The 13,308-nt window shown below is 39.6% G+C and overlaps 1 protein-coding gene across 2 annotated transcripts in view; it reads left to right on the top strand.

Moving 5' to 3' along the window:
* The first annotated feature begins 5,780 nt into the window (after positions 1-5,780).
* The window catches only part of SCAF11 (SR-related CTD associated factor 11), a 40,230-nt gene continuing 32,702 nt past the window's right edge, over positions 5,781-13,308 (top strand). For both annotated transcript variants that reach the window (XM_016188841.2, XM_007524639.3), the window contains exons 1-2: positions 5,781-5,883; positions 10,102-10,259. In XM_016188841.2, the coding sequence (XP_016044327.1) occupies positions 5,823-5,883; positions 10,102-10,259 (219 nt within the window). In that variant the 5' untranslated portion in view covers positions 5,781-5,822. The remainder of the gene's footprint in view (positions 5,884-10,101; positions 10,260-13,308) is intronic.

Below are 13,308 nucleotides of genomic sequence, written 5' to 3'. Positions count from 1 at the left end.
TTTCAGGTCTAATATCCAAGTTTTTTTTCCCTTTTGTTGCCCTTGTCTTGTTGTAGTTATTATTGCTGTTCATGTCATCTTTGTTGGGTAGAACAGAGAAAAATGGAGAGATGAGGGGAAGACAGAGAGGGGGAGAGAAAGATAGACACCTGCAGACCTTCACCACTCATGAAGCGGCCCTCCCTGCAGGTGGAGAGTAGAGGCTCAAACCTGGATCCTTATGCCGGGTCCTTGCACTTCACACTACCTGCGCTTAACCCACTGCTCACCAGACCCCATATCCAAGTCTTTAATCCATTTTGAGTTGATTTTAGTCTGTGCTGTTTAGGTGGTGGTCTAGTTTCACTTTTCTAAATGTGACTGTCTAGTTTTCCTAGCATCATGTGTTGAAGAGACTTCTCTATTGTTTCGTTCTGGTTCCTTTGTCATATACTTGATATATATACTAGATAAAATTGCACATAGGTGAGGTCCCAGCAACACAAAACAAAACAACAGCTAGCCAAACAAGCAAACAAAAAAAGTGATCTCCTGTCTCAGCAATTCCATTATCTTATTTGCTCAGGTCAAAATATGGAGTTCACCTAAACTCTTGCTCTACATATCCCATATTAATTCTATCAGCAGGTCTTGAGAACTATATTTTCAAAACACAGCTGGGTTCTGAACACTTTTATCACCCTGTTACAGTGCTGGTACAAACTATTACTAGCTTCCTTCTCGTTGGTCTCAGTTTTCTGTTCTTTTCTTTTTCTTTCTTTGATTTTATTTATTCATGAGAAATGATAGGAGAGAGAAAAAGAACCAGACCCACAGGTACATGTGCTGCAAGGGATTGAACTAAGGACTTCATACTTGAGAGTCCAAAAAGCCTTATTCACTGTGCCACCTCCTGGGCCACATGGTCTCAGTTTTCCTTCCTAATTGGGAGGATTAGTAGTTTATAGTCAACAGTAAATACAGTTATTGATACATGTGTAAAATTTATCAGTTTTCTGCAAAACTAACCCCCTATCTAGGTCCTTCTCCACCATCATACATCAAGACGTGAAGCTCTCCCCCAGAGTTCTTTACTTTGATGCAATACACCAAACTAAGTCGTAAGTTCTGTTTTGTGTTTCCCCTTCTGTTCTTATTTCTCAACTTCTGTCTATGAGTGGGATCACCCCACATTCATCCTTTTCATTCTGGCTTGTTGTTTTCACCGGGCTGGCTTCACCGGCGAGTAACAGACGACCAGGGACTCATGGTTGAGCTGTACGCAGTATCTCTTTATTCATGCAGGACGCAAGGCAACCTATACCAAGCTAAGCTAAAACTAACTACTACAATCTTGTCCTTATAAATATACTAGCCCAGTAGGGTGGGAACAGGATGTGACGCAGAGAGGGTGGAGAGAAAAGTGACTGGTGGTTCTTCTTCTAGCGTTTGCCCTTCTGTAGCCAGTCAACAGCGTCAGGTTGAGCCTGATGTAAAGTTTCGAGACCTCCTTTGAATCTGGAGAGGTGGCAGTCGTTGACTATGTGGGTCATAGTCCGTCTGTAGCCGCAGGGGCAGTTCGGGTCGTCTCTGGCTCCCCAGCGATGGAACATAGCGGCGCACCGGCCATGCCCTGTTCGATAGCGATTGAGGAGGGCCCAATCATAACGTGCTAGGTCAAAGCCTCAAAGCCGGGTTGACGCTTGCAGGGGTCTGTGATGAGGTGTTTGTTCTTTACCTCAGCTGACTGCCAACTCTGTTTCCAAGAGTCTGGAACAGAGAAGTTCAGTGTAGGTGTAGGGGACCAGATTGGGTGACGAGACGTCAAGCATTGGACAGGGTGGGCGAAGATATCCGCGTATATTGGCAGGTCGGGTCGAGCGTAGACGTGGGAAATGAACTTAGATGATGCCGCATCCCGACGAATATCTGGCGGGGCGATGTTGCTAAGAACTGGCAGCCATGGAACCGGGGTGGAACGGATGGTTCCAGAAATTATCCTCATGGAGGAATATAATTTGGAATCAACCAAGTGGACATGGAGGCTACGGAACCATACTGGGGCACAGTATTCTGCAGTGGAATAGCATAATGCCAGAGATGATGATCGTAGTGTGGAAGCACTCGCGCCCACCTTTGCTGCAGTTTTTATGAGATGTTCGTGAAATGACAGAGTGCGATCGAGAGTAACGCCAAGATAGACTGGCTGGGCTTCATGCCGGATTCTCGTATCGTCAAGCTGCACATTAAGCTCACGCGAGGCCGAGGCATGGTGTAGATAGAAAACAGATGATACCGTTTTTGCAGTGCTAGGGATTAGTCGCCATTTTTTACAGTAATCAGATATCAGAGATGTCTTTCGTGAGTGTTTCCTTGAGGATGTTGAACTTTGATGCCTGAGTTGCACAGCAGATGTCATCGGCGTAGATGAACTTCCTTGAAGAAGTTTCTGGGAGGTCATTGATGTAAACATTAAATAGCGTAGGAGCCAGAACAGAGCCCTGGGGGAGGCCACTTGAGACAAGTCTCCATCTCCTAGACTTGTCACCCAGATGTACCCGGAATCTTCTGTTTTGGAGAAGAAACGATATAGTGTTGGCCACCCATGGAGGCAGGCATCTTGAGATCTTGACCAGGAGGAGACCACGGTGCCAGACCGTGTCATAGGCTGCTGTGAGATCAACAAAGACAGCACCCGTCTTTAAATTCTTCTGGAATCCATTTTCAATGTAAGTTGAGAGGGCCAGGGCTTGCTCGCAGGTAGATCTTCCTGAGCGGAAACCAGCTTGGGCGGGTGATAGGAATTTCTCTGTAAGATGAGAAATACATGACAGAAGCAGCCTCTCAAGGAGTTTATAACACACGGAGAGGAGAGAAATTGGCCTATAGCTGGCGACCAGTGTTGGGTCTTTCTTTGGTTTCAAAACCGCTATAATCTTCGCACGACGCCAAACTTTGGGCATAGACTCAGATTCCAAGATGTGGGACAGGAATGAAGTGAGCCACTTCTTTGCCGCGGGACCCAGGTTAAGAATGAGTTCTGGGGTGATGGTATCATAGCCAGCAGCTGTTCCCGGTTTAACCCTCTTCAAAGCGTCTTCCAGTTCAGACAGTGTAAAGGGAGAGAGTTTTGGAGATGGACAAGATAACCGGAAGTGGGATGACCACTCATGGGAAATTTCTCTTTTCCAGACTGGGTCGATCTTAGCACGTCCAACTTGAGTTAGGTGACTTGCCATTGAGTTTGGAGATACGGGAGGATGGGAGACGGGAGGGGGTTGGCTACCGGCACCCAGTCTGTGAAGAAGCTTCCAGGCCTTCCTACTTGAGTGGGTGAAATTCAGACTTTCCGTGAGTTGTTGCCAGCGGGCTTGGTGTGCTGCATCCAGGGAGGCAATGAGATGGTCAGCCACATCTGGGTCGCCAGTGACTGGTGAAAATCAGGGTATGACAAGGAGAGGGGGCGGAGCAGGCAAGAATTCTATCACTGAACCACCAATGCCCTGGAGGGAGGGTGGTGCTTGTTAATAGTGGTTATGTAAATAGAATGAAGTGTAAATAGAATAGTGTTAAGCAGGGGGGATTAAACTAATGAAACAGAAGGGGTTTTTAGAAGCATACCAACACTGGCTTATCTCAGTTAACATGATTCCTTCAAGCTCCATCCAAAATGAGATGAAGTTGAATTCGTAACAGTTGAGTAGTATTATATATATCATAGCTTTCTCAGCCACTCATCTGTTGTTGGATGCCTGGATTTCCAGGTTTTGGCTATTACAAATTGTGCTGCTATAAATATAGGTGTACAAAGATCTTTTTGGATGGGTGTGTTTGGTTCCTTAGGATTTATCCCCAGGAAAGGAATTGCAGGATCATAGGGTAGGTCCACTTCTAGCCTTCTAAGAGTTCTCCAGACTGCTCTCCACATGGGTTGGACCAATTTACATTCCCACCAGCATTGCAGGAGGGTTCCTTTGTCCCCACAACCTCTCCAGCATTTGTTGCTGTTACCTTTTGAAGTGGTATCTTATTGTTGTCTTTATTTACATTTCTCTGACAATAAGTGACTTGGAGCATTTTTCATGTCTGTTGGCCTTCTGAATCTGTTCCTTGGTGACTCATAATACTACTTTTTCTCTGCTACCCTTGTATCTTTGTAACTTGAACACAGCAGACATGCCTCCTTTTTATGACTTTTGACTTTCCTATTTGCTATTCTTTCAGCATAATGAGCAGTCCCTCTAGATGTCCACTTAGTTCTTGTCCTTGCTTCTTTCAGGTTGCTAGTTAAAATGTCACATAATCAGAACAACTTTGCACTGAATGAAATTAATAGCTTCTCTACTTTCTCACCTACTCACCACAGTATTGTATGTTTTATTTCATGGTTGTGGTGTTTTATTCTTCATAGCACTTCTCAGCATGTACCATAAAATTTTGTTTCACTTAGCTTTTCCTCTCTAGAATGTATAGGCAGGAATTTCTGTCATGCTCAGTCCTGTACTTATAGCATTGCCTGATAGTGTAACTATAGTACTCAAATATTCAAATTAAAAAATAATTCCAAAAGAGGTCATTGGACTTACGCTTGAATACTTTCATTGTTTACCTCATTTCAAATAGCCCATTTCATTTGAAGGTAACTGCTAGCTTGGTAAGCTCTATTCCTTTCCTTATTCCTTTCTGCATATTACATGGCTTCCAAGGCTGTCACTATACCCTTGGATACTTGCCATTTTGTTATTTTTTTTTTCTAAAGAAATCACCAGAACTAAAACAAATCTTAAAAATAAAGACTTATTGGGAATTTTTCTTCTTTTTTTTTGACATTCTCTTTTAAAAGCAAACTGTGATTGAATTAACCTTTTTAAAAAGTAACTCTAATCAATACTTTTATAATTTTTAATTCATTAAGACCTTTATATCATTCTCTCTCTCTCTCTCTCTTTTTTAATGTTATCTCCTGCTTTACGGTTGGTGTTTGGGTCAAAGTACAGGCTTCTTAATCCCCCTTACTTAACCTAATAGAGAATTTTCTTGGACATGATACATACCTTTAGTATTAAGACTAACATTGCAAATTATTTAAGATGTGAATGGTACTTTATATATGTTTATAAATGCAAATTATAACTGATGCAATTGGAGGTTCCTTTTGCTTAGCTATTCCAGATTTATTTGAATAATTTATTGCAATCATGTAAATTATATCAATTCAAGAAAGAATTCTAAAGTTAATTAAAAGTTTTTTCATACATAAAATAAAAATTTACCTTGTAAATTTGCTTTTCTTGACTAACACTATTTTTGTACCTGTCTCCAGCTATCACCATTTTATCCTGAGGAGCGTCTTGGCTTACATGCACATCCTCAGCACACAACTCACGTACACTTTCACTCACTTTCCTGTGGGTAGATTGACCTAGGTTAGATAAATGTTAACTTATTCCTTCATGCTGTGTTACCTCTTCAGTGCCATGAACTCTCCACCACACATAATCCATTACCTCCAATGAAAACTTCATTCAGATTTCATGTCTTTGCCCTAAGCTCAGGTTGTATTTATGGGTGCCACATAATTTATCATCTTAAAATCTTTGTTGTTTAATACCTATGTAAGACTTTCTTTCAGAAATAACTGTGTGCTTATTGGTGGCAAAGAATGTAAAAATACTGGGTTATCTAGAATTTACTGCCTTGACTTACACTGTGTGTACTTTTTTAATGTGTAGAATAATTTCTTATAGTTCTGAATTTTTTTTTAAATTGATTTTATTGGGAGGAGGCAAGCATAAACTTCTCTGTTATAATTCATCCTGTAGGAAATCCCGTTTCAAGGAGAAATGAAGAAGAAAAATGTCTATACCTTAAATATGGGATATCAGGAGTCTGAAGATATGGAAGGTAATGTTTGTAAAACTTGTATGTTAAAAATCAGTGTTCCAAATAGCTCATTTGTATTTATTTCAGAATACCATGACTAGTTTTTCTGTTTAGTCTTACGTTTGTAGTAACTTGCTTGAACAAGAATGCACAGGTTGTTGAAGTTTTGCTCCGTATTGATTTAGAAATTACATGCTTTTTCTAGTGTCTTTTTAAATTTTAATAGCGGGTTCAGTGCACATGGCACAAAGCTGATGGACCACCATAAAGATCCTAGTTTGAGCCCCTGGCTCCCCACCTGCAGGGGGGTCACTTCTCTAGTGATGAAGCAGGTCTACAGATATCTGTCTTTCCCCCTCTCTGTCTCCCCTCTATTTCTGTCTTGTCCAGACAACAGCAATAACAATAATAACAAGGGCAACAAAGTGGGAAAAATGGCTTCCAGGAGCAGCAGGTTTGTAGTGCCCCAGTGATAACCCTGGAGGCATTTAAAAAAAAATAATTTCCTTGCTTATAAAATTAACATTTCTCCATTTCTTTATTTCTTCCTATAAAAAAAGCCAGCTTACCTTCTGTAGTGAACATCTATTAGTGATAAACTATTAGCTTTTGTATATTTTTTATTTTTTTAAACTATTCAAAGATAGATACGCAATTTTGGACTGATAGGTTTTGTTTTTCTCCTATCAATTTGAAGATTTCCAGTGGTGCCCTGGTTGTCTTTTGTACTGTCTATCTAGAAGTTTTTATGCAGTCTTAATGTCAGTCCCATCTGAGATTTTTTTCCTTTTTGTTTGTTTTGCCTCCAGGGTTATCGCTGGGGCTGGGTGCCTGCTTCCGTGCCACTGCTCCTGGAGGCCATTTTTTCCATTTTGTTGCCATTGTTTATTTTATTTTATTTTATTTTATTTTATTTTTTAAAGAGTTCATTAACTTATTCATGAGAAAGATAGGAGACAGAGTTATGAACCAGACGTCATTCTGGTATATGTTCTGGGGACCTCATGTTTGAGAATCCAATGGTTTATCAGCTGGGCCGTCTCCGGGACCATGCCCTTGTTTATCCTTGTTATCATTGTTGTTATTGCTGTCGTTCTTGTTGGATAGGGCAGAGAGAAATTGAGAGAGGAGGGGAAGACAGGGGGAAAGGTTGCCTGTGAAGCGACCGCCCTGCAGGTAGGTATCGGGGGCTTCAACCGCGATCCTTGTGTGCGCTTAACCTGCTGCACTGCCTCCCAGCCCCCACCTTGTTTTTTCAAAGGTCACTTTGTTGAGGGGAATTACTGATTTACAAGACTGATGCCGAATCACCCCACGTCAGGTGTCACCACACCACATCCCCCTCCAGTTTGTCACTGGATCCCCCCAAGCCCTTTCAACCTCCTCTTTCTTTCTTCCTTTAGAATCTTTTTTCCCCCCCTAATTGATTTAACAATGATCGACAAGACCATAGGATAAGAGGGGTACAATTCCATACCATTCACAGCGCCAGAGTTCCACATCCTATCCCCTCCCCTGATAGCTTTTCTATTCACTATCCCTCCGGGAGTATAGAACCAGGGCTATTATGGGATGCAGAAGGTGGAAGATCTGGCTTCTTTAATTGCTTCCCTGCTGAACATGGGTGTTGGGAGGTTGTTCCGTACTTCCAGCCTGTCTCTTTCGGTAGTGGGACTGGGCTCTGGAGGGGTGAGGTTCCAGGACACATGGTGACCTAGCATTTGCAACTTGGTGGCAGAGTAGTGGAGCTGAAGGGTTGACATCCTGTGCCTGGCGCTCTGGATACAGTCCCAAGTGAAACACGTTGAGGTGGTACTGGTTAACTGATTAACTGAGATCAGCAGATGCAGTATCAAATGTTTTGGCTCGAGAGAAACATGAAGGAAAACCAGCCACTCCCCAGAGGTTCCAGCGCTGTAAAACTTTGTTTTGATCTTTAAAGTTCTTTTTTGCTTATTCACTTATTTAAAAAAAAATTTATTTCCCTTTTGTTGTCTTTTTTTTATTGTTGTAGTAGTTGTTATTGTGTTGTTATTGATGTCGTCCTTGTTAGATAGGACAGAGAAATGCAGAGAGGGGGAGAGATAGACAGACACCTGCACACCTGCTTTACCACTTGTGAAGTGGTGGGGAGCCAGGGGCTTGAACCAGGATCCTTATGCTGAGCCTTGCACTTTGTGCCACGTGCGCATAACCTGCTGCACTACTGCCGGCACCCTCTCTTATTTTCGTATATATCTCATACTCAGTTTATTTTTGTATGTACTATAGTGTTTGATATGTTAAATCCATAAAATGTTGACTTCTGGGTGCCTGCATTAAATATATTTTTATTCAGAGGGCATATATATATATATATATTGTTCATTATTATATTTATTTATGCTGGAATAACTTTAGTTCAGTACAAAGCCTAATCTAAGTGTTTGTCTCTCAGGATTAGTCCCCCTACCTGGGTTGCTTTTAAGAGTTAGTTTCTAAAATGGGAAATGTTATACAGGTACAAAATATTGTATTTACTGTCGACTGTAAAACATTAATCCCTCATTAAAGAAAGAAAGAGGGGTTAGGTGGTGGTGCACCTGGTTGAACACACATGTCACAATACACAGGAACCCTCCCCCCAAAAAAAATACACAAGGCCCCAGGTTCGAGCCCCTGCGCCCCACCTGCAGGGGGAAAGCTACAGGAGTGGTGAAGCAGGGCTGCAGGGGTCTCTTTCTCTCTTCCTTTCTATCCCACCCTTTCCTCTTGATTTCTGGCTGTCTCTATCCAGTAAATAAATAAAGATAATAAAAAGAAAAGAAAGGAAAAGAAACACATGCTACAAAAAAAAAAAAAAAAGGTTAGTTTCCGGGTATGAACAGTAGATGAATATTTATTCCCAAGATAGTCCTAGCTTTTGCCTTCGTTTCATGCATACCTACACATTTCACCTGACTGATAATTTATAAAACATCATATATTTTAAGATTTAATTATTTTATGAGAGAGAGACAGAGACACTAGAGCACCCTTTCATTCCAGTGTATGCATAGCTGGCTACAGCTCGGGATTCCACACGTGCAAATCCTGTGTTTTGCTCACTAAATCAGCTCCTTTGTCACTGTTTTTCAAATATTGAATCTTGGAGTTCCTTTTCCCTCCCTCCCTACCTTCTTTTCTTTCTTTCTCTTTTTTTTAAACTAATAAGCCAATTGTGATGCCTACTTTTGTGTGCTGATACATTGCTGGTGGCATTTAAATTAGTACAAACAAAACATTAGGGGTATGATTTAACAGTATCTGTTCATATTGCAAATATATGTACAGATTGACCTAGTATTCCATCTATAGGATTTTATCCCAAATATGCACACCATTAAACATGTGAACTGGCAGAGTTTTTCCTTCTTTTTAAGATTTATGTATTTATTAACATGAGAGACTGAACCAGAGTATCATTCTGGCACATGTGGTGCCATGGATTGAACTTGGGATTCATACTTTATTTATTTCTTACTTACTAGGGGTTAATGGTTTGCAGTATAGTACTTAGTACATAGGCAGAGCCTCTCATCTCCCATTGATTGGTGTCTAGGAGACACAATAGGACCCCAATGTCCCTTTAGCCTTCCCTTCCCATTCTTCCCCAGAGTCCCTTGCTTTGGTGCAATACACCACACCTAGTCCAAGTTTCATCTTGCGTTTTCCCTTATTATTCTTTGTTCTTAAGTTCCACCTAAAGTGAGATCATATTGGTCTTTCTCTTTTTGTCTTGTCTCACTCAACATGCCTTTGGGTTCAGACCCCAATATTACAAAGGAGATGATCTCATCATTTTTGGCATTCCCCATTGTGTATATGTACTGGAACTTCCTTCGCCATTCATCTGTCCTTGGGCATCTGGGTTGCATCCAAATTTGGACTGTTACAAACTGGTGCTATGAGCACTGGGGATATGAACAAACTTAACAATTGTGATACTAATTGAATTACATGCAACTAAACCGGATGGGTAGATTTGAATGGGAGATGTTTTAACTTTGAAAAAAAAATCTATAAAAGTATATAAGTCAGCAAATGTTGGGGTTATTGAACTCAAGGAAAATGTTCATTGTATTTATCTAAGATGTGATTGCATTGTAACTACTTAAGAAGGAGGCCCTTTTTAGAGCGTCTTAGTCCATCATGTTGCCACAAACATTAAGTCATTGGACTGGAGAACTTGAAAGCATTTATGACTTCTTTACTTTATAGGCAAAGAAAACAAAGACAATACTACTACCAGTGGCTTGTTGTATAGTGAAGCTGACAGATGCCCAATATGTCTTAATTGCCTATTAGAGAAAGAAGTTGGTTTTCCAGAAAGCTGTAATCATGCCTTTTGCATGACCTGTATTCTTAAGTGGGCAGAGGTAAGTCTGAGAATTAAGTATTACATGTAACTGTATTATAATTCCTTAGTATGATTTCCTTTCACTGAAACAGTTGATACTGCATTTCAGATATGTGTTTTATTTATTTTCTCTGGATAAATTTCTCTGTATTCAAATCTGTCAGTATATTACTTTATGATTTCCTTATACTAGACTTCTAAATTCTTTTATAACTAAATTTTAATAAATGCATGCCTTTTCAAAGTAACTTTAAGGGATAACAAATTAAGAATTTTTTTGGTGGAAATTTAATAGCTTATCTTCAATGGGGTATCTATTTACCATTACTAATAACTTTGCTTTGTGTTTTCTGTTTTTCAGAGAAAGTACAGACACACACACACACACACACACACACACACACATTACTTGATTTCTTCTTTTTAATCAGTCTCTCGGGATAACCAGAACAGATGTAATGGTGTGGTTTTACCTGGATTCTGTGTCCTAAGACCACATAGTTTAAGAGACAATAGTGAATTTAGAGCTACATTTCCTAATTTCTATAGACTAATTTCATTGAGTTAGATTTTACTGAATTTCTTTATAGATACTGGTTAAGAAATAAGACAATGAACTTTTGATACATTATGCTGATCAGTGTGAACTAAGTCAATTATGGTACTGATACTTCGAATATTCACTAAAATCTCCATTGCTATGAATTGTGAAATAATATTTTGTCATACTAACCTTGCCAATCTTGCTATATTGCTTGAGTTAGCACTTTGCCACTATATAAAAGCTAGTAAAGGAGATACATCTCAAAATTTTTGTTAGCATTAGCTTCATTCAGGTTGTTTGATGTCTCTAAGCACATTATAATTACTACATAATAAGTGTTGGCAAAGTAAAAACTACTTTGCTTCCATTTTCATTGATGGTATGGAAAGTGGATTGTAACTACTATCTCCTTGACCAAGTTACTTCTCATACCAGTTGAATTCATAATAGTATACTTGGAAGCATTTTTAACTTCATTAAAACCTAAACTGTCCTTTGGCATGAAGGAATTGAGGATAGATAAAAATACATCCTGGGAGAAAGCATCTTGAGTTTTGCAGAGTTAATATGATAAGTCTCTATGTGCTTGGAAGATATTGACTAATGAAATACAGACGCATATTTTTCTCTCCTACCCAACTAGAAATTTCACATGTTAAATATTTTAATGATAGATTTTGCTTCCAGTGAAGAAGTAACATTACTGGATGGGCGGAAAACTTTAATCTAGTCCTTTTTATAAGATCAATATAATTTGAGTGGTTTTCTCTAGGTAAATAAGACTATGCAAAATACACAAAATTCTTCACTCTTTCTCAGGCTTCATTATTATATATGCTTGAAATTTCTGTCAAGATCTGCATCAAGAAATGAAGCACTACTTGTAGGCTGCACATTGCATACTGCTAGAAAATACTAAATGTTGTTGTTTTAAACTCTTGTTCAGTTTTATTTCTTGGCTTATTTGTTTTCGCAGAGCTAACATCTTACACTGTGTAATTTTACCACTACCAGACCACTTTTTCATTCAGATATCCACAGAGGCACTAAAGCACTGGGAACTTCTCCCTTCATGGTACTTCCATGTCTTGAACCTAGGCCACACATGTCTCTACCTCCCCATCACTCTCTGTCTCTCCAAATTCAATATTTGATTTTTTAAATAGAAAATACTAGTTAGTATACATAATGTTGCAATCAATATATTTCAGTATTTTTCTTTTGTGTATATTTCTTGTATGTAAGAAATTTGTTGAAGCAAAATAGATTTTTAAAGGTGCTTTTTGGGGTTTATATTGTGAAGAGAAAGAATTACAAGAAAAGTTATTAACCTTCAAAGAATAAGTACTTTTTTTAAGTGCATTGTTCAGGGGAGCAAAATCAGGCTCTCACATGTGTAATACTACTGAACTGTTTTTTCTGGGTCCTATTTTTTAACAGAATGAGATGCTAGGAGGGTTGGGATGGGCTAGGAAAAAGCATGAAAGGGCATTTTACCATCTATGGAACTCCACTATTTTTTGTTCTTGGTACTGTCCATGGTGCTCTCATAAGATGCAGGGAATCAAGGCCAGGGTTTCATATATAGAAGGCATGCACTCTACTGTCGAGCTATTTCCAGGACCCCAGATAGAATATTCTGATTTATTTCACTGTCCTTAGTGAGAATGGCAACTGTCAGTTAACCCACTGTCAAAAATTTAGTAATAAATGAATATTGGTTAACAAAATCACTTGAATTTTAACTAAATTTCTAGTAAAAAATCATTAATATGATAAAAGATTGGTTTTTAAAATTTTTTTTATTTATAAAAAGGAAACTGACAAAACCGTAGGATAAGAGGGGTACAACTTCGCTCAGTTCCCACCACCAGAACTCTGTATCCCATCCTATCCCTTCTCCTGATAGCTTTCTTATTCTTTACCCCTCTGGGAGTATGGACCCAAGAGCATTGTGGGATGCAGAAGGTTGAAGATCTAGCTTCTGTAATTGCTTCCCCACTGAACATGGGCGTTGACAGGTCGATCCGTACTCCCAACCTGTCTCACTCCCTAGTGGGGAAGGGCTCTGGGGAAGCAGAGTTCCAAAGCACATTGATGGGATTGTCGAGAGCTAGTAGGCATATTTTAGTTATAAAAAGATTGTTTTGAAACATAAGTGCTTTGTCAGATAGAATCAGATTCAATGTTTTTTTTTTTTATTAACGGCTATCAATAATGATCGCTCCTCTTATGTAGCCCCCGTCTGTTTTGAAAGAGATAATGCAGTTCACTTGAGATTGCAAGATTATGAGCAATCTTGTCTTTTTTTTTTTTTTTTTTCGCCTCCAGGGTCATTGCTGGGGCTTGGTGCCTGCACTCCTCCTGGAAGCTATTTTCCTTTTTTGTTGCCCTTGTTGTTTATCGTTGTTGTTATTGTTGTTATTGCTGTCGTAGCTGTTGGATAGGAGAGAGAGAAATCGAGAGAGGAAGGGAAGTGGGGGAGATAGACACCTGCAGACCTGCTTCACCACTTGAGAAGTGA

Source organism: Erinaceus europaeus, chromosome 5 (assembly GCF_950295315.1).
Source record: "Erinaceus europaeus chromosome 5, mEriEur2.1, whole genome shotgun sequence".
NCBI classification, from domain to species: Eukaryota; Metazoa; Chordata; class Mammalia; order Eulipotyphla; family Erinaceidae; genus Erinaceus; species Erinaceus europaeus.
This window is presented reverse-complemented; position numbering and strand designations above follow the sequence as displayed.